Source organism: Phocoena sinus, chromosome 1 (assembly GCF_008692025.1).
Source record: "Phocoena sinus isolate mPhoSin1 chromosome 1, mPhoSin1.pri, whole genome shotgun sequence".
Lineage (NCBI taxonomy): Eukaryota > Metazoa > Chordata > Mammalia > Artiodactyla > Phocoenidae > Phocoena > Phocoena sinus.
In genome coordinates, this window is record NC_045763.1 from 109,423,605 (window position 1) to 109,444,565 (window position 20,961).

The following is a 20,961-nucleotide window of genomic DNA, read 5'->3' on the forward strand; positions in this document are numbered from 1 at the left end:
CTGTCTGCCTTAATTCCATAACCTCACCACCCAACACGTGCGAGACTCCCAGACCCACTTTACCCTTAACACTTGTGCATTAGGAACTCACCAAGCTTAAAGCTGGTGAGTTCCTGTTGCTCTTTATGAAAACGTGGGTGCTCTTTATGAAAACAGCTGCTCTTTATGAAAACGTGGGTGGCTCTGAAAAGAGCCTTTAAATCGTCTAGTTTAAAACGTGTGCCTTAAGCCCGCTCCCCGCGGATGCGACGGGCCAGCTGGATGTCTTTGGGCATGATGGTCACGCGCTTGGCGTGGATGGCGCACAAGTTCGTGTCTTCAAACAGCCCCACCAGATAGGCCTCGCTCGCCTCCTGCAGCGCCATCACGGCCGAGCTCTGGAAGCGCAGGTCAGTCTTGAAGTCCTGCGCGATCTCGCGTACTAGCCGCTGGAAGGGCAGCTTGCGGATCAGCAGCTCGGTCGACTTCTGGTAGCGCCGGATCTCCCGCAGGGCCACGGTGCCCGGCCGGTAGCGGTGCGGCTTCTTGACGCCGCCGGTGGCCGGCGCGCTCTTGCGGGCCGCCTTGGTGGCCAGCTGCTTCCGCGGGGCCTTGCCACCGGTCGACTTCCGGGCAGTCTGCTTCGTACGCGCCATGATATCTCACTGGTTTTACTCAACAGCCCGTAGGCAGTCTTATTTATAGACATAGCCTCGTCTTGATTGGGCCAGAAAAACTAGGAATTTCCGAAAATGTAATCTCATTGGCTAGAAATCAATCCTATCTATCGGGCAGAAGATTGTTATGCTAATCTTTTATAACCTCCCCTTTCCAGTACTTTTCTATAATCTTATCGATCACAGATTTTTCTTTTCAGACCTTTTCTTTAAACTGCTGTAACGTTTGTAAGAGCAATTTATAAAGTGTTTTTACACTCTTGGGATTTATATATTAGCAGGTTCTTTCGAAATGCAAGCATGCCCTAGGTTTCAGCCTGCATTTCCACTTACTAGTTACTGTAACTCCTCTCCCATAGCTAACATTTATTTAGCTTCTGACACCGAGCTAAGCAAGTCAGAGTTACATTATGACTGAGGTTCAGCAAAATATGTGGTTGAAGGAACCAAAAACTAAATGTTTACCTGATTCGGATCTCCGCCAAAGCTGTGTGCTGACTGGTACCAATTTACAGAGTAGAGCCTTCAGCCTTTTCCCCTTGGAATGCGGTTTCCTCCTCCTCAATCCATCAATGGCTAATTTGGTCCTATAGATGGAACGCTTTAAGTAACGGACGATAAGACCAGAAATATTAATTTCTCCTTTACAATGGTGAAGAGTTTTAAATAAAGTTGCTTATCAGTCAGATTTAAATTTAAAGTGTCAAAGCAAATAAATTTTTCGTTGATTACTGAGTTGCTAGCATATTTTCTTCAATAAAGTGTTTTCTAACGCTTAAAGTTTCATATCTTTTCTATTCTCGGTAAGGAAATTGAAGATCCTTTGCCTTTTATTTCATATGCTTTGAAGAATTTCTCGGAAAATTACATGTAATAAAACAGCAGTTACCAATGCTTTAAATTGTAATAACTGACATAAAAACTTTTACTCGTATGCTTATTTGATTAAAAAAAATTATTGCATCCAAATCTTATAAAAACTCAAGCCTGAGAACAAAAGCAGCCCCAAGAGGCTCAAAACTTATCTCTATGGTGTCAGGATGAATGACCATCTTCCTGAAGTCAAAATAAAATAAAAGTGATTTTGAAAGGATTTCCTGAACGTTAAACACAAGGTAGAAACTTATCTTTATAACAATCTGTGATGTATGGCTGCCTTAGAAGTCACCTTTAATAAGAGAATTCTGATTCATATTAGAAGTCTCCTTAGGCAGCAGCAATCTCGTGCTCTAGGGAGAAGAGCTAAACTGTCAGTGCAAAAGTGTAGCTGATGTGAACAACTGTTACCTCCTCCTGTGGTGGTTTTGTAATAATGTCTTACATATACAGAGCACTACTCAGTATTGTAAAACTCTACATACACTATCTCATTTAATCCCAACTCTGTGAAATAGATGTTATTTTCCTCATTTTACAGATAAATAAACTGAGTCTCAGAGAAGTTATGGCTCATCCTGGATAAGCAACAAGGCCTGTGTAATATTCTAAAGAAAAAGAATGAAATTATAATGGATTTCCAGTTTCATCAGGCTTGGGGTTATTTTAAAGCACTGAAGAATCTTCACACATACGATCGAATTACTCAACTGAACTATTCCCATCAGAAGAGGAAACTACCCCAGGCAGGTGTCGATGACAGCCCAAATCTGCCCAACCAAACGACACATTTCTTTGAAATGTTCTTTTTTTTTTTCCTTTAATGTATGCACTCTTGGCCAAGCTATATGGATGTGTTCATTTAAACAAGAAAAAGATTCTCAAGCTATTTATATAGAATCTAACAGTAATGGGACTTATAATTACCTTTATAATGTAGAGAATAGAAATTCCAAGAGTCTTCCTCTGGCTTAATAAAGAAATTGAATAAGAATTTCTACTCAAGAACAGTGATGCCAATTTAAATATTACTCCGGGCAACAAATCAAATAAGATAATCAGAATAGTATATCATATGGGTCATAGGTAACATTTCTCTGAATATAACAATCTGATATATGGTTGCCTTAGAAGTCACCTTTAACAGAATTCTGATTCATGTTAGTTCAACTTCACCTATTCTCCACATTGGACAATAGAGTGATACTCCTGTGAGCATTCTCAATACACCACTTTATCAGAAGCAAGTTTATAATAAAGAAGAACCTCTGCTTTGCTGCAGCTGTGAGGAAGAGGAATATTTCTCCCCTTTAACTATTACTGAAGTTTCTTTCATTAGAAATAATAAGAATCTGCAGTTTTGAGACAGCACTGAAATTTCACTATTTAGTACTGACGAGGGGAAGAAAACAGGGATGAGAAGCTTAAATTTTACCATAGGGAATAAACAGGCAAGAGAAAATGTTAGTAAGTGAATTATTAGGCATATAATGTTTTGTATGCGCATGTGTTTCTTTTTAATACAAAAGTAATGAACTAAATTAAAATATATGTTTCAGGAAGGCAGTTTGTGTTTAGTTTTTGACTTCAAGCACTGCCAGGGCTTCAATTATCCCATTTTGAGACTGAATCTTTGGTTTGTGGGTTAGTCAGGCCATGTGCCTGCTTCCCTTCATTTTGAGTAGCCTTGCAGCCCTAGACCAAATTGAGAAGCCATGATTTTGAGCTTCTTTTCTTACTCCATTCTGAACTAAACTCATTCCCCCATCATCCTACTCATTGATAAACACTTCCTCTTTTCTACCAGTCCTTAACACTACTGCCTGTACTGTACAGTGAGGGGTTGTGTAGGGAGGAAAATTTTTTCCTTGACCCCCTTAGGGTCCCTGGCTGGGTCTGAAAATTAACAAAGACAGATTAACAGGAAAGAGGGGTCAGGTAGGCCTCTTAGGGAGAGTAAATGATTTTTAGGAAAGATGAATGGACCCGTAGAATAGATGGGAGGTATGATAGTTTGTAAAGTTTGAGTTTGGTGTTGACTTCTAGTCTCCTCTCCTGTGACAAGAGTCAATCTTCCCTGGTTGATGAAACCACCTGGGGACGGGATTTCTGTCAATTGGGTTCCTTTCCAAGGATCTGTCTTTAGGCAGATAAGGGGAGTTCAAAGAAACTCTGTCCCTGCATTTGCTGTTTTTCAAAGTATTACTGCTCAAAATAATCAATACACCAAAGCAGCATATTTTGAGGTAGCATGTCCTGAATTCCTACAGTCATGTTTTGGGGTGGCATATGCTACTACCCTTCAACAACTATTGTGAATTCCAGGGTGTTGATTTAGGCATGTGATGCATGGTGGCACCATCCAAAGAGCGGAGAGAGAACCCCATTCTTATGGGGTGGGGTGAGGAGAATATATTCCCTCAGCCCCCACGAGAGTCATACCTTGGAGATTTTAAGTTTAAACATTTTGATTTTGGGAGATTTTGAGTTTAAAATGACTAAAGAACACCCAGGAGAATCTACATGTCTGGAGCCTAGAAGTTTGGATAAAGATATAGATTTAAGATTCATTAGCATATAGAAGGTTGAGCTAAAGGAGAGCTGAAAGAAGGAACATAAGTTGGTTTTTGTTGTCGTTATTTTTTTTTAAACATCAAAAAAATAATAATGTCTCAGAAAAAAACATAATTATTTGTGACACAGAAACCATATCTCCTCCTGTATTCTACAGAAGGCCCTGGTAATGAACGTGTTATCAGTAGAATCCCGATTTCATAAGGAAGTTTCTGGTAATGACTCTCAATATGGAGCAGATGTCCTCTTGTGAAACCCAATCCAGCAAACTTTGCTAGCTCCATGTAGGGCCTCAATTTGGGCACTGAATTCTGGCTGAAAACAAGGGTCGGATTTAGAGGATCTGTAGAAACGGAGGTACAGAGGCTCTTCAGTCTTCTTTCTATATATATTGCTTCTTTCAGCAGAGCTTTGCATGACAGTGAGTTGGATTCACTGACCTCCATGTTAGAAATCTTGCAGTATACAGACCAATTTTCCTAGGATCTGATTTCTCCTAGATGAGGTGAAATTCCATGCCTCATATCAACAAAACAGAGGCGAGACTCGGGAATTATGGCGCTCTCCCTGCTTCCGCCTGCACGCACATCCAAGGTGCCGCTGCTCTTGAGATCGCCTACTGGGTCTGTCAGTCTCACTGTGGGAACCGCCTTTGCTGCAGTTTTATGTAACCGTGGTTCCGAAGCCTGGGATCCTTCTGTCGGTGTTGTACACGGCGCTGGTGCTCTGTTCTCCTTTCCGTTTCTGGATTCCATTTGCTCTTCCTCTGGTCATCTCCACTATTCCTTTCTTCCTAGCCTAAATTTAATGCCTTCTGGGGGCACACAGGGAGAGAGACAGAGGCGAAAACAGCGACGGGATCCGGAAGCTGGGATCCGAATTCTCCGGGGACTCTGGCAAATAGATCTTTTAAAGATTGGAGTCCGAGAGGGGAGGGGCAATATAAGAGTTAGGGGATTAAGAGATACAAACTACTATATATAAAATAAATAAGCTAGAAGAATATATCGTACCGCACAGAGAATGTAACTGGTATTTTATAATACCTAAACGGAGTCTAACTTATAAAAATATTGAATCGCTGTCGATACACTTGAAACTGATATAAAATTGTAAATCAACTATACTTCAAAATAAACAAGTTAAATAAATAAATATAAAATAAACGGTGAGAGTCCGTTGAAGGGAGCTGTGGAGGGTGAAGGAGGGATAGGGAAACAGCAGAAAAGAAATGACGAACTGTCGAGGGGGTTGGGCCCATTTAGACAGCTTCCCGCCCGCGCGCTTTCGGTTTTCAATCTGGTCCGCTACTCTTGTATATCAGGGGAAAAGCCGACCTTGCTTGTCTCAAAGGTGTTTTCAGACTTCGTCCGCTATGTCTGGAAGAGGGAAGGGCGGCAAAGGCTTGGGCAAGGGTGGCGCTAAGCGCCACCGCAAGGTTTTGAGAGATAACATCCAAGGCATCACCAAGCCCGCCATCCGGCGTCTTGCTCGGCGCGGGGGGGGTCAAGCGCATCTCCGGCCTCATTTACGAAGAGACTCGAGGTGTGTTGAAGGTGTCCTGGAGAATGTCATTCGGGACGCGGTCCACCTACACGGAGCACGCCAAGCGCAAGACGGTCACTGCCATGGACGTGGGTGTACGCGCTCAAAAGGCAGGGACGCACCCTGTATGGCTTCGGAGGTTAAGCTGCAGCTTCTGTGCTACGTGACAATCTCAAAGGCCCTTTTTAGGGCCAACCACCCAGTCATCAGAAGAGCTAGACACTTGCCTGAAGTATAGGTAACTTTGAATTCGGGGGTTGGTTAGTAGTGGGATCAGGAGTCTAGCAGGTACCGATGCCCAAAAGTGCTAACAGCCCTGAAAATCCGAGTCACTTACCAAAGTGCCTTTCACTTGCCTGCGTCAATTTTTGCTAGCCTGAAAGACTATACGTGCTCCAGATTTAAAGCATTTTTCAGTTTGCTTTTGAGCGTGTATCATTTGTAATCGTTGGACCAGACTGGAAAGTGGTGTGTGTGGGTTTCACTTAGCAGGTCTACAGTGAGGGAGTGGGCTGGGCGGCTTAACGCTGTGCGCACATTGGGTAATTGTGTCATTAGTCTGCTCAATTGGAAAGGTGCAAAAGCACTAGCAAAACCAAATCCAGTCACCAACCATTCAAAACTGAAACAAATATAGGTTGTTAGACCAGAGATGAGCTCATTAATACAATACTTAAGTACATCTGGAAATTATCTGGCTAGTGTATGGAAAGTGTTTTTGGTTTCCTGTGTTTTTGGTGTTAAAGGCACCTCACAATTATCTGCTGAGAGTAGGGCCTGTGCGTGCACGCGTACGCTACATTTAAGGGAGAATTTAGTTTATGAGGTTTGTCTTTCAGTGATAACATTACAAAGAGACAAATGCAGAAGCAACTAAGTGTGAACCTTATATAAAATCTGAGCGAACTATATAACCTTAATGTGAAAGCAAGTCTTCAAGAAACAGTTCGGGTATGTGACTTTTCCGTTAGGGCCTGTTGTAGCCTAGAGTAAGAGACCGGTAGAAACGTACCCACCGTCAATACAGAAAGCACAATTTAATTTTTGACAAGGCAAAAGTAAATTCTCCTTTATATATATATATTATATATATATATATATATATATAAAGCCATTCTCTATACTATCACTTCTAAATCGCCTTGATTTGAATTGAAATGTAGGTCCACTCCTCTGGTCCTTAAACCTAATTATAGTTTTGCAGCTATTACATTTGCAAGTAAAAGATTTTTTTTAGTGTTCTATCTAGGCTTATGATTTTACAGCTAAATTTGGCTTGTATGTAGCCAAGAAAAAATTCTACAGAAGAAATGTCAGCTCCCAAAAGATGAGCCAGCTATTGCATTATTGGTCTCCACACTTGGCAGCTCTCATTAGCATCTAACACTTGGTGAGCTAGGTTTAAAACATGGTGCTTAGCAATGGAGATGCCAGAAAGTCAAAGCATGTGAGACTTGCCTGTAATTGCTTATTATCAGAATAGGGGATAAAAATAATACATAAATACATACATATACATACATACATACTAACATACACAGCCCAAAAGTACATGGTGGCACATATTCGGTATGATGAGAAATGTAGCCGATGATTACTGTAGGAGTCTTAACACTACAGAAGTCACTGGCTGATGGAAAATGAGCAAGCTTGGCTGTGGAGGTGGGGCTTGTGTCAGACTGTTAAGAAGGAACTGACGGACTTCCCTGGTGGTCCAATGGTTAAGACTCGGCGCTCCAATGCAGAGGGTTTGGGTTCGATCCCTGGTCAGGGAACTAGATCCCACATGTTGCAACTAAGACCTGGCACAGCCAAATAAATAAATAAATATTTAAAAAAAAAAAAAAGAAGAACTAAATGCCTGGTATCCTATTAAGAGATACAGTAAAGGGGAGGGGGAGGATAGGGGGTGAGAGGCAAGAATAACATTTGTGACGATGTCCAAGTGAGAAATAAATAAGAGGATTCAATGGTCAAGATGTTTCAGCTTCCCTTTAAATTAAAATCTCAACTGCAACTGATGGCATTTGTATTTCAAATATCACTGTGATTTTTTTTTTTTAACTTTAAAGACAATGCAGATTGAATATATCTGATCCTCACTGAGATACTCTGGAGAAGGAGATATCAAAAGTTTGAAAAGAAACCAAAGAATAAAGGAAGGGGGTGGGGGAACATGTCCATTATCTAAACTAGTGGTTCTCAAAGTGTGGTCTCTAGTCTAGGAACATCAGATCAGCTGGGACTTGTTAGAAATGCAAAATCTTGGACTAACTCCAGACCTATTGCATGAGAAACTCTGGGAGGTGAGACCTGCAATTTGTATTTTAAGAAACCTTTCAGTTGATTCTGAAACACATTAAAGTTTGAGAATGACTGATCTAGGTAACAGTTTTTCTTTAAATCAAAAAAAATATTTAAAATCTGAGTATATATTACCCTAATTTTTTACCATAATGTTAAATTTTGCTTTCTTTGATGGAAAAGAAAAACATTAGGTGAATGATCCTAATAAAATTTTGTAGGACAAAATATTTCAGGAGGAAAAAGTTAAAATAGCTTATTTCCTAAAAGCATTTGGGGCAAAAAAGAAGTATGAATAAAAAATGTATTTAGCTTGTTTTACTAAATATTATTGGTTTGTGGGGTTTTTTTTGAATATTATTTTATTTATTCTTTTATACAGCAGGTTCTTATTAGTTATCCATTTTATACATATTAGTGTATACATGTCAATCCCAATCTCCCAGTTCATCACACCACCACCCCACCCCCGCCGCTTTCCCCCCTGGCTGTCCATACGTTTGCTCTCTACTGGTTTGTGTTTTTGACAGTATTGAATTTTGTAATCAGTGGATATGTTTCTTTTATTTATTCCTAAATTTCTCCAAGATCTTGTCCTTTAACCATTAATTATGCATCTTCTTTACAGTGATTTTAATAGTGATCCCTGTTCCCACCTTGTCTACTCCACTAAATACTATTATAATAGGACATGACCGAATCCTCTGTTAGCCATATCCAGCCTGTGAATATTGCCAAATTACAGTATATGCATTATGCATGTTTTTGTGTTAATAAATGGCTTTTTTGTTGTTGTTCTTAACTATCTGTAACAGTGAGGAATTAATGCTCTGATTTGCTTTTTTGTTTTGCTTGTTTGTTTTTTAATTTTATCTTATTTGGCCGTGCTGTGTGGCATGTGGGATCTCAATTCCCCTACCAGGGATTGAACCCGTGTCCCCTGCATTGGGAACACAGAGTCTTAACCACTGGACCGCCAGGGAAGTCCCAATGCTCTGATTTGCTAACAAAATAATTTCCTTCCCATTTCTACCCCTGAGTGGCTCAAATACTCTCTGTAAGCCAGCCCTGGCTGCCAAGTCTTTCCTTCCCTGGGTGAATTCAAGACTTCCACTAGGATATATATATATAAATGATTCTTGCCCAGTCTGCATGTCTACTTCCATTACCATGGTCATAGAGGCACTTAAGTGTCCCACTGGCTAATCAGACTTCACAATGGACCAGTTTGAAGTCTTACCTTTCCTTTCCAGGCTCCCTGTTTCTCTGAATAACAGCATTATGCTCTAGAAGACTGGATGCTCCTGTCATCTTTCACAACATTCTTATTTGCTTCCTTTGAAACCTTTTACTCTGAACTTTATATTCTATCTATTGATGAACATGTTATTTCTCTACTTGAGCCAAAAGGATAGAATTATCCTTAATGCAGAATATTACTAGTATATATAAATATGTATGGATGTATAGAGAATTATCAGGAAGAATGTTCACAAAAATTTGAGTGATTTATGGATGTTGGTTTTTGTTATATTCGTTGAACATTTTGAATTGTTTGGTTGTCTTAAAATAAGAATGTACAATTCCCCCCACCCCAGACAATCAGAAGATATAGATAGATTGATAGATAGATAGATAGATAGATAGATGATACATAGATAGATGATACATAGATAGATAGGAAGATAGTCTAGGCTATATGAATCATGGCAAATCTTAACTTTGCCAAAGTTCAATTTTCTCATACGAGTGGCCACCAGCCCTTCATTTCCTTTCTACCACCTCACAACGCAATAAGACTGAATGCAATAACTTCCCAACCATAAACACAAAATCCAAGTAGCAAAGGAAGAGAAGAGGGGGGGGAATCAATCAAAGAAACACAAATCCAAAATCAAAACCTGACTGAGGAAAATTCAATCGTGAGTTCACAAAGTTTAGCCCTGAGCAGGGATTCTGATTGGTTGGAGAGGGCCCACGGCCTTAAGAAAGAAACTTTGCAAGATCAGGAAACACTTAACATTTTGCTCATCCCATCTAAGAGGGACCGTGAGATTCAGAACTAAATAACAAACTGACCAAATTTAATTGCTAATGTCCAGAGTCAGTTGTACCAAAACTTTTGGATTGGAAGCTTACAGTTTAGCAATACCTATCAAAAAAAAACCCTTCAGATATACTGAAAATGTACCCCAATTATATGCACAAGGATAATAAGTTGTAAGAGTGTTTTTAGTGGCAAAAATCTGGAAAATACTTAAATATTAATTAATATGAGTCTGAGTAAATAAATTAAGAAATATCCATTATGTGAAAGCTGTGCATCCTTTAAAAAGAATAAAGCAGATTGATTCAGAGGCACTTTTATATCTGTAAGGGTTGAGATAGAAGGACTTCATATATGTATCTCAAGGTCATGTCCTTTGCTTTTTTCACTTTTGTATTTATATATATATATATATATATACTTTTTTCACTTATATATTTCACTTATAGATAAAATATATTTTTAAGGAAAAAGAAAACAAAGGGCAGGATAGTGTGTCTTCTGTGTAAATTGTCTTAAAGGAATATTGGTAAATAAATAGAACTCTATTGGTAAATAAATAGAACATTTTTCTGGAAGTACATATTAGAAATCTCTAACAGTTATTACCATTATGAAGAGGAAATAAAGTAGGAGACTGGGAAGAGGAGGATTTTACTTTTCATTTTATTCCTTTCTGTACTGTTGGATTCTCTCTCAAGGAAAGTATCACTTTTAGTGTGTGTGTGTGTGTGTGTGTGTGTGTGTGTGTGTATCAACAGAAGTAATCTAGAGAGTAGGATTATGAGCCACTTTGTTTTTCCTTTGTAAGTCTTTATTATAAAAAACACTCAATGTTTTCAAAATATAGGAAGGGGGATAAACCATCTCAAAATGGCTAGCATAGTGCCTGGCACATGGCAGACAATAAATATTAGTTAAATCTTAAAAAATAGAGTTTTATGAATTGAAAAGGAAAAGAATTCGCTAAAAAGAATTCAATTTTATAAATTGAAAAGGAAAAGAATTCACTACACATATGTCTATTTTTCAGCAGGCAATCCTCTGGGTGATTTTCCATACCAGTCTTTTGGGTTTTTTTGTTAATGAGGCCTGATGATAGGTCTGCTTCTCAGCTGGGCTCACCACACCCTAAAGAGATGAATCTTGGAGAACCTTGAAATCAGTCAGAGGAGATTAGACACAGTAGAATAGAGCCTGGAGATCTCTGTTGATTCTTGAGCAAGTTGAGAGTGATATTTTGGGAAGGTTAGTCTGGCTGAGGTGTGCAAGGTGGACTGAAGGGGACAGAGAATTAGAAATTGAAATGAGTTAGGAGGCTATTGCAAGCCTTACAGGACCCTGGACAAGAATAGTGGCAGCAGGATTGAAGGAGAAAAATAGATGGAGATGGAAGGAGGCACAGTAACCTCTGGTTTCTCTAACCATGAAGTGGCCATTGGCGTTGAATTTAGGTACCACTCTTTGATTTGAATTAATTTTTATTTTTTTTAATTTAGTTACTTTTAATTAATTAATTTATGTCTGCGTTGGGTCTTCGTTGCTGCGCGCGGGCTTCCTCTGGTTGCGGCGAGCGGGGGCTACTCTTCGTTGCAGTGGACGTGCTTCTCATTGCGGTGGCTTCTCTCTTTGCGGAGCATGGGCTCTGGGCATGGTCTTCAGTAGTTGTGGCACGAGGGTTCAGTGGATGTGGCTCGCAGGCTCTAGAGCGCAGGCTCAGTAGCTGTGGCGCACGGGCTTAGTTGCTCCGCGGCATGTGGGATCTTCCCGGACCAGGGCTCGAACCCGTGTCCCCTGCATTGGCAGGTGGATTCTCAAACCACTGTGCCACCAGGGAAGTCCCTGAATTAACTTTTAAACAAGAGAATAATGAGTAATAGCTCCCATTTATTGAATACCTAGTATGTACCATTTATATTGTTTGCATAGTTTACAAATCTTCAGAACAACCCCAAAAGGTAGCTATCCCCATTTTCAAAGCAAGAAACTGATGTTCATGCCGTTTAAATAACTTGGCATTCTCTGATACATTACGATGCTCCTGAATCTTACTAAAATATTTGCCTAAAATTTGAAAACCCCAAATAATCTGAGGATCTTTAATACATTTGCTACATTTATTTAATAGAACCATATAATATTGATTCTGGAAAAGACCCAAGAAATCATCTGATCCAATGTCCTCATGATATTTTTCCTCTGCTTTTAGGACAAAACTCTACTCATCTTCCCTTCCCCACCAGATCCCTAAGTGGTATAGATTCCTGAGAGGCCCCTTCTTTGATCTCCCTATAAGCTCTTCCCAGGCACTCCCACTGGTTCCTCTAGCTCCTCTGGGCAGATAGGAAAATCCAGCTGGTCTCTAGCTCCGCCTCCCGATCCACAATCCCAGCTGCCGGAAGGACATGGCCACTTGCTTCTGCCTGGTGCCAGCTCTGACCCAGTGTGGCCTGAATGCTTCAGCAGCTACCCATCCCAGCCTGCCTATTCCTGTGATGGTGGGCTCATCCTCCCAGTCGCTCAGGCAGGAAGGTCTCGAGACACCTTTGATTACTTTTTGCCATAACCACCTCCTTCTATCCCCATCCAGGTTCAGGCGATCTTCTACCTGCAATAACATCAAAACTTTCCCTCCAGTCCATTGCTGTGGCTGCTTGCCTTGTTCTCCTCATGCTCAGCACCTCTCATCTGCTACACCCCTGAGGTCTGGGACTTGGCTGCTGCTCACTTCTGACTCCTTTTGCACCCCCACTACGGATTAACCCTTAGTGTACACAGCCCTGATTACGTTACCCACCTGCTTAAGGCATTGCCCCGTTTGGGCGTTCCCCACTTTTCTTACTCTCTTGTCCCAATTTCCCTATCTTTTCCCCATCACCCCCCCACAGAAAACCATTCTACTATGTTTAAAGTATCTTTTAATTTCTATGTGTGATTGCAAAATCTATTAATTTTTAAAATTTTCATAAATAATATTCTATTAGATCTCATTTCCTTATTTCTCTCAGAACTATGTTTTTAAGATCTGTCCTTATTGTTATGTGTCCATATAATCCACTGTCTCTTACTGCTGCAGAGCGCTCCATGGAGTGTGTCTACCACATTTTCTCTATCAACTCTTCCAGTGATGAATGCCCACATTGTTTCTGATGTTCCACCATTCTTGTCATGGTCTCTGATAGACCTGTGTGAGAATTTCTTCTGGATGAATACCTACAAACAGAGCTGCTGGTTCCCATGATGTGTAACCTTAATTGGCCTAAGAAGTACCAGGCTGCTCTCCAGAATGGCTGCCCCAGGTCACACCCCACCAGCTGAGCACCAACCACCTAAGCCCTCTGTCCTGGCCAACCCTTAGCATTATTCAACTTTCCATGACTGGCCAGAGTATCGAGTATAAAGTGATTATCTCATTATTGCTTTAATTTGCCTTTCTCTGATTACTAGTATTTATGAGCATCTCTACATACGTATGTTAATTTTGTTGTTTCCTCTTCTATAATCCCTCCCCCTACACTGTTTACAGAGTAAAATTTACCCCCTCCCCAGTTTGGCATTCAAGACCCCCAATAAGCCGGCCTCAAAATCCCACCCCTGAAAAGTCATTTCCCATTTCTGGCCTTGGACCCTGTGGACCAGCCACCACTCACAATTCTCCTTGTCTTTCTCTTGAACCCCACCTCAAGTTGTCCTACAAGAAGAGCTCCGTGGATCCCTCGGTTAAAACTGACCTTTCCCTCTGACCTTCCAGATAATTCACCTGCACCTTTCTCCACTGCCTACCACGGCTCGCCTTCATTATAGTGCATGTCTTCTCACAGAGCCTAAGGACCTGGTTCCCATTTCTGCAAACTCATATAAATGCCTCCAGCTATGAACAGTTGCCAGGCTTCTTGTTTATTTATTTATTTATTTAGGCTGCACCGAGTCTTAGTTGTGGCATTCAGGACCTTTTTAGTTGCAGCATGGGGACTCTTAGTTGCAGCATGCATGTGGGATCTATTTCCCCAACCAGGAATCTAACCCAGACCCCTTGCATTGGGAGCATGGAGTTTTACCCACTGGGCCACCAGGGAAGTCCCAGCCAGGCTTCTTGTTGAACAAAACAGTAAGAATTTTTTAATTTGAGTGATGATTTTACTTTATTCTTTGTAATTTTCTCTATTGCAGTGGTTTTCAGTTGCAGGTTGTAACCCATGAGCAGGTGATAAAATCAATTTAGAGAATGGGAACCAGTATCTTTTATTAATGAAATAGAATAGGGTTGAAAATATCAAGGTGCATCCCAAACCAAAAAAATATCCTTTTGTATAACTTGTTTCAATTTTTTAGATATGTGTGAATGTGCAGCAGGTAGTAATATAAAATTATATCTTTCTATAGTTTGGAGTCAGCAGAAATCAGAGCTACTATACATATATAGTGATAGTGTATCTCTACATGTAATTATTGTGTGTGTTTTTCTTCTGACACAATGAATCTAATACAAAAAGAAAACACAAGACCCAGGCTCAAGTTCCACATCTGCTGTCTTCCAGCTGTATGACCCACGTTCCCAGGTGTCTCTCCCTCAGCAGCTTTAGTTTCTTCAGCTATTCAACAGAAATTTTAAACGCCCTTCTTCCCATCCTGGGATACTGTGAAATTGAATGAGAGTGAAAGATGAGCCATAAGCCATCTAGGGACCTGGGTAATCTTACTTCCTGAGGCGCACAGTCTAGAAGCTGGCTGTGTGTTGAAAAGTATTCACCAATTTGTATGTGTGTGTGCCTGTCATTCTTTTTTCTATGACATGATTATAACTGTGACTTACATCAATTCACGTTAATGTCACTAATATTTACATCACTGATATTAATGATGCTACTAATATTGATTTATGACCATATGTAAGGTTCTGTTCTAAGCACTTGGTATGGGCTGTATTATCTCTTTTCATCCTCACAGCAATCCTGAAGTGGGTGCAATTGGATCCTGCTTTACATATGAGGAAATGGAGATCGCAGTCTTTTCTCTTTGCAGCCTTTTCCTGGTTAAGGGTCAGGAGCCCTGGCCCTACGCTGTAAGGGGTCTCAGGTATCAGCCCCAGTTCATTGCAGTGAGGACCCTAGACTTCTGCTTCCCAACCGCTTTCTCTCCTCTACTATCCTTCCTCCCCTTCTTACTGCTCTTTATACATACTTCACTCTCTGCTCCTGACCACATCCCAATCCCATACCATATCCCCAAAAATCCTGTCAGGAGGGCTGAATCTGATGTCTTTGTGGGTATAGAAACAGACTCTCCTCCCCAGATGCTCTGCATTCAGGAACAGACTGGGGGCACTGGCGGGAATGTAGCTCAGTGAACTCTTCTCTCAGTTCCTGTCACCAGGAGCAGGCTGTCTGGGACTGTGGCCATTCATAGGCAAGGGGTACCTGGGCTTTCCAGGTACCCTGCCCACAGACAGTTTCCTGCTCCCATGTTCTGGGACCCCCCCAAGGACTTTGGAAGCTCTTCCCAGATATCCAGTCCAGGCCAGCTCTTGATCTGTAACTTCAAGTACTCCAAGAACTGGGAGCATCTTCTGCTCAGCTCCCTCATATAAGACAAAGAGTTGAAGACCAGGAGAATTGGTCCCTCATCAAGCATTTCTTGACCACCTATGGTGTTCCAGGCACTGCTTGGGTGCTGGTGCCACAGAGATGAACAAGGACCAGTCCTCACCCTGAGGAATGATGCCAGCCTAATGCCAAGAGTAGGGAATAGGAAGGGGTGTTAGGATAGGATGAGGGAGAAGCAAGGAGGAGGGCCTAAAGAGATAAAAGCAAAGAGGAGAAAGGGAAGAAAGGATGAGCAGGGATTCTCAGGGTTACCTAAAAAGGGGAGGACATTCTGGAGAGAAGAAATGGAGTGTGTGAAGACATTGTATACTTGGGGATTGCAGTTGTTCTGAGGGGCTAGAACCTTCTGTTCAGTTGGCAGTGCACCTGAAATCTGGGGAGGCTCTGGGAAATACCAGGAACTAGATGTGTATTAAAATAATTTTTATTGAGATTTTTAAATTTAATAACTATTAATAGAGTAACTAAAAGTAATTGAATACTTATTCTGGATCAGACACTGTGCTAGCTACTTTATAGGAACTGTCACTTTTAATATTTCCAACAACATTATTAGCAAGATACTGTTGTCCCCATTTTACAAATGGGAAAATGAGGCCTACAGAGATTTACTTGCTGAAGTCAGATACCTGTTATATGGGCGAGACCAGGATTCAAACTCAGGTTTGTCTAACTCCAGAGTCCCTACCAGTTATTAACCTGTACTGCTCTGACTGCCATGCAAAGGAAGGTGAACTTTATTCTGAAGGGAATAGAGAGGGAGGCAGAAAATTTTTAAGAATGAAAGTGACAGGCTCAAAAAAAATGCATTTTAAAAAAGACAGCTCTCACACAGAGTGTATGCTTAGTAGCAAAGCAGAGTCAAGTCTGAATATTTAATCCTCTAGAACAGAGCTGGTGAGGCTGTCAGTTAAGACAGGGACCATAGATGGATGGAGAGAGGGTAATAGACTTGAAAGTCAGGTAGAGAATTTGATAATACTGGCTGACCCATGAAATTTGGACGAATGAGAAAAAAAAGGAACTGCTGACCTGTACAGATGGGGGAGAGGGAGTGAAGGTGCCTTTCAGTTAAGATGGGGAATATAGGAGGGAAAAAATAGCTTTGGGAAGCAAGATGATGCAGTTTTGGAAAGAAGCTGAGTTTGAAGTGCCTATTATCTATCCAGAAGGACCTGGCCATCAGGCAGTTAGAAATATTGGTGTAGAGCTCAGGACAGGGGTCTCAGAAGATACCAATTTGGGAGCACTTGACAGAAAGCAGAGATATGGAAAGTAGGGAAGCCGTGATCTCACTTTAGTTCCAAGGAGAGAAGAAAAAAAAAAAAACAGCCAAGGTCAGCATGGGTGAAACAACCAGAAATATTGATGCGGCCTGGAAGAGAAAGAGAACATGAGAAGGCTGAGATGAGGACCTGGAGAAGGAGAAGGATGATCAGGAGATGGTGTGAACCCGAAGGCCAAGTCCTCTTCCAAGGAAGCAAAGGTAGAATCAACAGGGCATGTAGTTTCTCTCTGCACACACCCATGTACCTGTCCCCCACTACCCTCACTAAGGCAGAATTAGACCTGAACAAATACTGTTTTTCTATTCCTAAAAATCCCAGGTTTGGGGCAGACTTTCCCTGAAACCAATCTAACCACATAGAACCTAATCACTAAAGGAAAAGCATTTATTTACCTTGCCCTTAATTTTCCTTTAACTCTCAATCTGAGAGTAGAGAATGATTTAAGTACAGAAATGATTAAATGTTAAAACTTACATTTTAAATTGTTCTCTTGCATTGATGAACTTCTTTTATGCTGGTCTCCCAAACAAATAGATTTGAAAGATTGCTGTGAGGGTAGGCCTCTACAGTGACAGGAACACAAAATTTTATGCTATTCCTGACTGGATGTCAAAAATGCCAGGGCTGGTGGCGCAGTGGTTGAGAGTCCGCCTGCCGATGCAGGGGACACAGGTTCGTGCCCTGGTCCGGGAAGATCACACATGCCGCGGAGCGGCTGGACCCGTGAGCCATGGCCACTGAGGCTGCGCGTCCGGAGCCTGTGCTCTGCAACGGGAGAGGCCACAACAGTGAGAGGCCCGCATACTGAAAAAAAAAGAAATGCCACTAAACTTCCCTTGAGATTCATACAGAAGGACTTCCTGGATGTTAAGGGTGCCCAGACTGGTAAAATAAAGCAATGTGATCTCAGAGGCAGGCAGAGGATGTGGAGCACCGACACTTGACACGAAATTGCAGTTTTCCGGGGTCTGCTCAGCTGCTCCTGAACCTGAGATGCTATACAAGTCACTCACCAGAGAACCTCAAGCTGTACCTCAGAGAGCCCTATGTCTGTATGTCCCTGAAAGTTTTACCATGAGGATGGATGAGATGACGGGTGCAAAGTTGGTGCCCCACACACCCCTTGAATTCACTACTTCTTAACTCAGAGTACAGATCTAGGCCCTGGATCCACCCTGCATTGGGGGCCTAAGCAGATAATAAGGGTCTAGGCAGAGACCCAGAGGCATGCTCTGGAAATTGTTGTGACCCTGGAGCAGAAACACACTGCAACCTGTAGCAGGAGGGGCCGCAGTCCCTACACTGCTCCCCCCTTTTCTGACACATCTCAAAAGACATAACTAAAGCTTAAAAAACAAACAAACAAAAAGTAAATATCCTTCCTTTTCCCTCTCCCTTCTGTGAATTCTCACTGATCTCTATAATGAATGCTTTTAACCTGGCACTGTGCTAAGACAAAGCAGAAAACATAAGTCTTGGCCTTTTCCAAGTTCAGATAAGTGACTGAGAAGGTTAAGAGGTGTCACCTAAGACCTGTACAGCCTTTGTATCTGAGCTCTGTGGAGATGGGCTCTACAAGACCTTGCCCCACGCCACTGCCCACTAGAGGCCTTGCACTTCCACCTCCCAAATGGTACAAGAATCATCTCTAAGGCCTCCATTCTCACTATTTCCTAACAGTGGGTAACTTCCTCTCCCCAAAGGAGGACCATGTTCTGCCTGTTTGATCTCTTCCCCAAACTTGAACTCTGAGCCCCACTTCTGTTCTTTTGCTGAGTAATCCAAAACCTGGGGACCGACTCCCCACATGTCTGAATAAAACATGTAGAGACACTACCAAGTCTGGGAAGAGAATCCAAACACAGGTTGAAGCTTTTAGAGATTACTTCGCAAAGTAGAGTGAGTCTCACTGTGAACTCGGCAGAAAAGGAGCAATATGTTTAACGCCCAGCTCACGAAAGTGGGCTTAGGACCTGTACAAACACGCTTCCATCCAACCCCCGGGTTTTGATTAGAAGCAGAGGGTGGGAGTGAGGCCCCAAATTACCGACACTTGAACCCCAGAAATACCACACTTTCCCCAGCAGAAACGGGGCGTGACCGACCGAGACGGCGATTTCCCTCCGGTGCCGGAGAGCCACGCGGGGCGGGGCCCTTTCCGGCGGGGGTGAGGAGGTCAGACCTGCGCGCGGCTCTCTGCTGCCTGAAGGCCAGCCCCCGCGCGCTCAAGCCCGACGAATCCTGAGCGTCCCCTAGTGACTCCGCCAGGCCTAACACCCCCCCACCCGGGACAGATTACAGTTCTGGGCCAACGTCGAGTACGAAGACGCCCTAGAAGAGCCCGACCCTACGGGAGGACACGTGGCTGCCTCCAAGGAGCGAAACTGGGCGTCCTGGCCGCGCCCAAGAACGCAGCGGCAAGCTCGCCAGGCCAGAGAATCCGACTGACCAAACTCAAAAAGATCTTCACACCCCGGAAGGCGGCCAGCAAGCAGGGGGCCAGGCCGGATACCTAGGCTTTCTTTAGCCTATCTGTTGGAGCCCAACGCTGTGCCCACTCTAACAGCCTCTTCTCCCGGGGTACGCGAGGGTCCGCCGCGAGAGCACGGACAAGTGGCACAGCTTCTTCCAAGTGCAGTTGTGGGTGGCTCTGAAAAGAGCCTTTGGATATGATGGAACCTCGAGCCGAACACACACTTCTTAAGCCCGCTCCCCGCGGATGCGGCGGGCCAGCTGGATGTCTTTGGGCATGATGGTCACGCGCTTGGCGTGGATAGCACAAAGGTTCGTGTCTTCAAACAGCCCTACCAGGTAGGCCTCGCTCGCCTCCTGCAGCGCCATCACGGCCGAGCTCTGGAAGCGCAGGTCGGTCTTGAAGTCCTGCGCGATCTCGCGCACTAGCCGCTGGAAGGGCAGCTTGCGGATCAGCAGCTCGGTCGACTTCTGGTAGCGCCGGATCTCCCGCAGGGCCACGGTGCCCGGCCGGTAGCGGTGCGGCTTCTTGACGCCGCCGGTGGCCGGCGCGCTCTTGCGGGCCGCCTTGGTGGCCAGCTGCTTCCGCGGGGCCTTGCCACCGGTCGACTTGCGGGCGGTCTGCTTTGTACGGGCCATAGCGAACCGAGACACAAGCTCAGCAGCGCAGCGATACGCAAGGACAGGAACCGGGCTCCAGCCCGCCGCAGCGGTCTTTATAGGCACAGTCTCTTCCCGATTGGGCGGGACAATAATTGAAAGTCCCGCGCTGGCTGTCCATTGGTTGTGACGTCATCGGCCCCAGCGCCACTGATTGGCTTGGGCAGAATCCCCCCCCTACCCCGTCCACCCGCCTCCCTTTCTACTTTCCAGTTTGCCAACAGTTTTCCCTGCCTTGTTTTTCCTTTCTTTCAGGGTGAGAGTTAGTTTTGAGCGCAACTGTGTCAGAACGTTCCTCCTCAGCCCTTCGCTCCCTTGGAACGCGCTACCCGCGAAACCCTCTTTCTACGCTTTCTAGCTCCCGAATTGAACCTCAACCTTCTGTTTGGCCCCGCCGCCCCCGGAACGCCTTGTTGCCTTCTCAGAGCCCCCTAGCTTAGTTGGCATGACGGATCGTTGGGGGGTTTTTTGTTTTGTTTTGTTTCCGCCTTTCGGTGCTTTTCGGATCGGAAAGTTATGTGCGGCCCCCTCCGGGCGCAAGATTCCGCCTCCGAAACCCGAAGTAGGGACCTGTATCTCCGCCGCGAAGGCGCCTTTTTTTCCCCCCCTTTGACACAGTCGACTCACTTAAGCCAAACCCCAGGTCCGCCACACTCCCGAAAACTGTCCGCTCCCCTAACCGACTGGGGTGAACGGGGCGTGTACGTGTGTGTGAGAGGTAACGTCCTCTTGGTACTAGACCTCAAGTGTTCAGCAGAGGCCTGGGGAACAACTATACTATAGAGTTGCTCACTAGGCATCCGACTCCGAGTTAAGGCATCGCGGGTCGCCTGACGGAGCACTTAAGAACTGAGTCGACCCTGGCGCCCAAGAGGCTTGCTACCTTCACCTGAGTTAACCTCCCGGATTTACAACCCGTCGCCACCCACGCACGC

At 43.5% G+C, this 20,961-nt stretch overlaps 1 protein-coding gene and 1 pseudogene across 1 annotated transcript; one reads left to right on the forward strand and one right to left on the reverse strand.

Annotated features, from left to right (window-relative positions):
- Nucleotides 1–2: 2 nt before the first annotated feature.
- Nucleotides 3–20,655, reverse strand: LOC116763059. The gene is made up of 4 exons (XM_032650574.1): nt 19,601–20,655; nt 19,194–19,422; nt 18,942–19,097; nt 3–640 (listed from the first exon to the last, which is right to left on the reverse strand). Exons 1-4 carry the CDS (start codon nt 20,003–20,005, stop codon nt 225–227), a joined length of 1,206 nt encoding a protein of 401 aa, XP_032506465.1. The 5' UTR covers nt 20,006–20,655; the 3' UTR covers nt 3–224.
- On the forward strand, nt 5,482–5,795 carry LOC116754785 (annotated as a pseudogene).
- Nucleotides 20,656–20,961: the final 306 nt, after the last annotated feature.

Coding starts and splice junctions, on each gene's coding strand:
- LOC116763059 (XM_032650574.1), bottom strand. CDS start 20,005: ATGGCCCGTACAAAGCAGACCGCCCGCAAGTCGACCGGTGGCAAGGCC. Junction 19,423..19,600: donor GCCGCATCCGCGGGGAGCGG/GCTTAAGAAGTG, acceptor TCCAACAGATAG/GCTAAAGAAAGCCTAGGTAT. Junction 19,098..19,193: donor CTCGACGTTGGCCCAGAACT/GTAATCTGTCCC, acceptor GCTGGCCTTCAG/GCAGCAGAGAGCCGCGCGCA.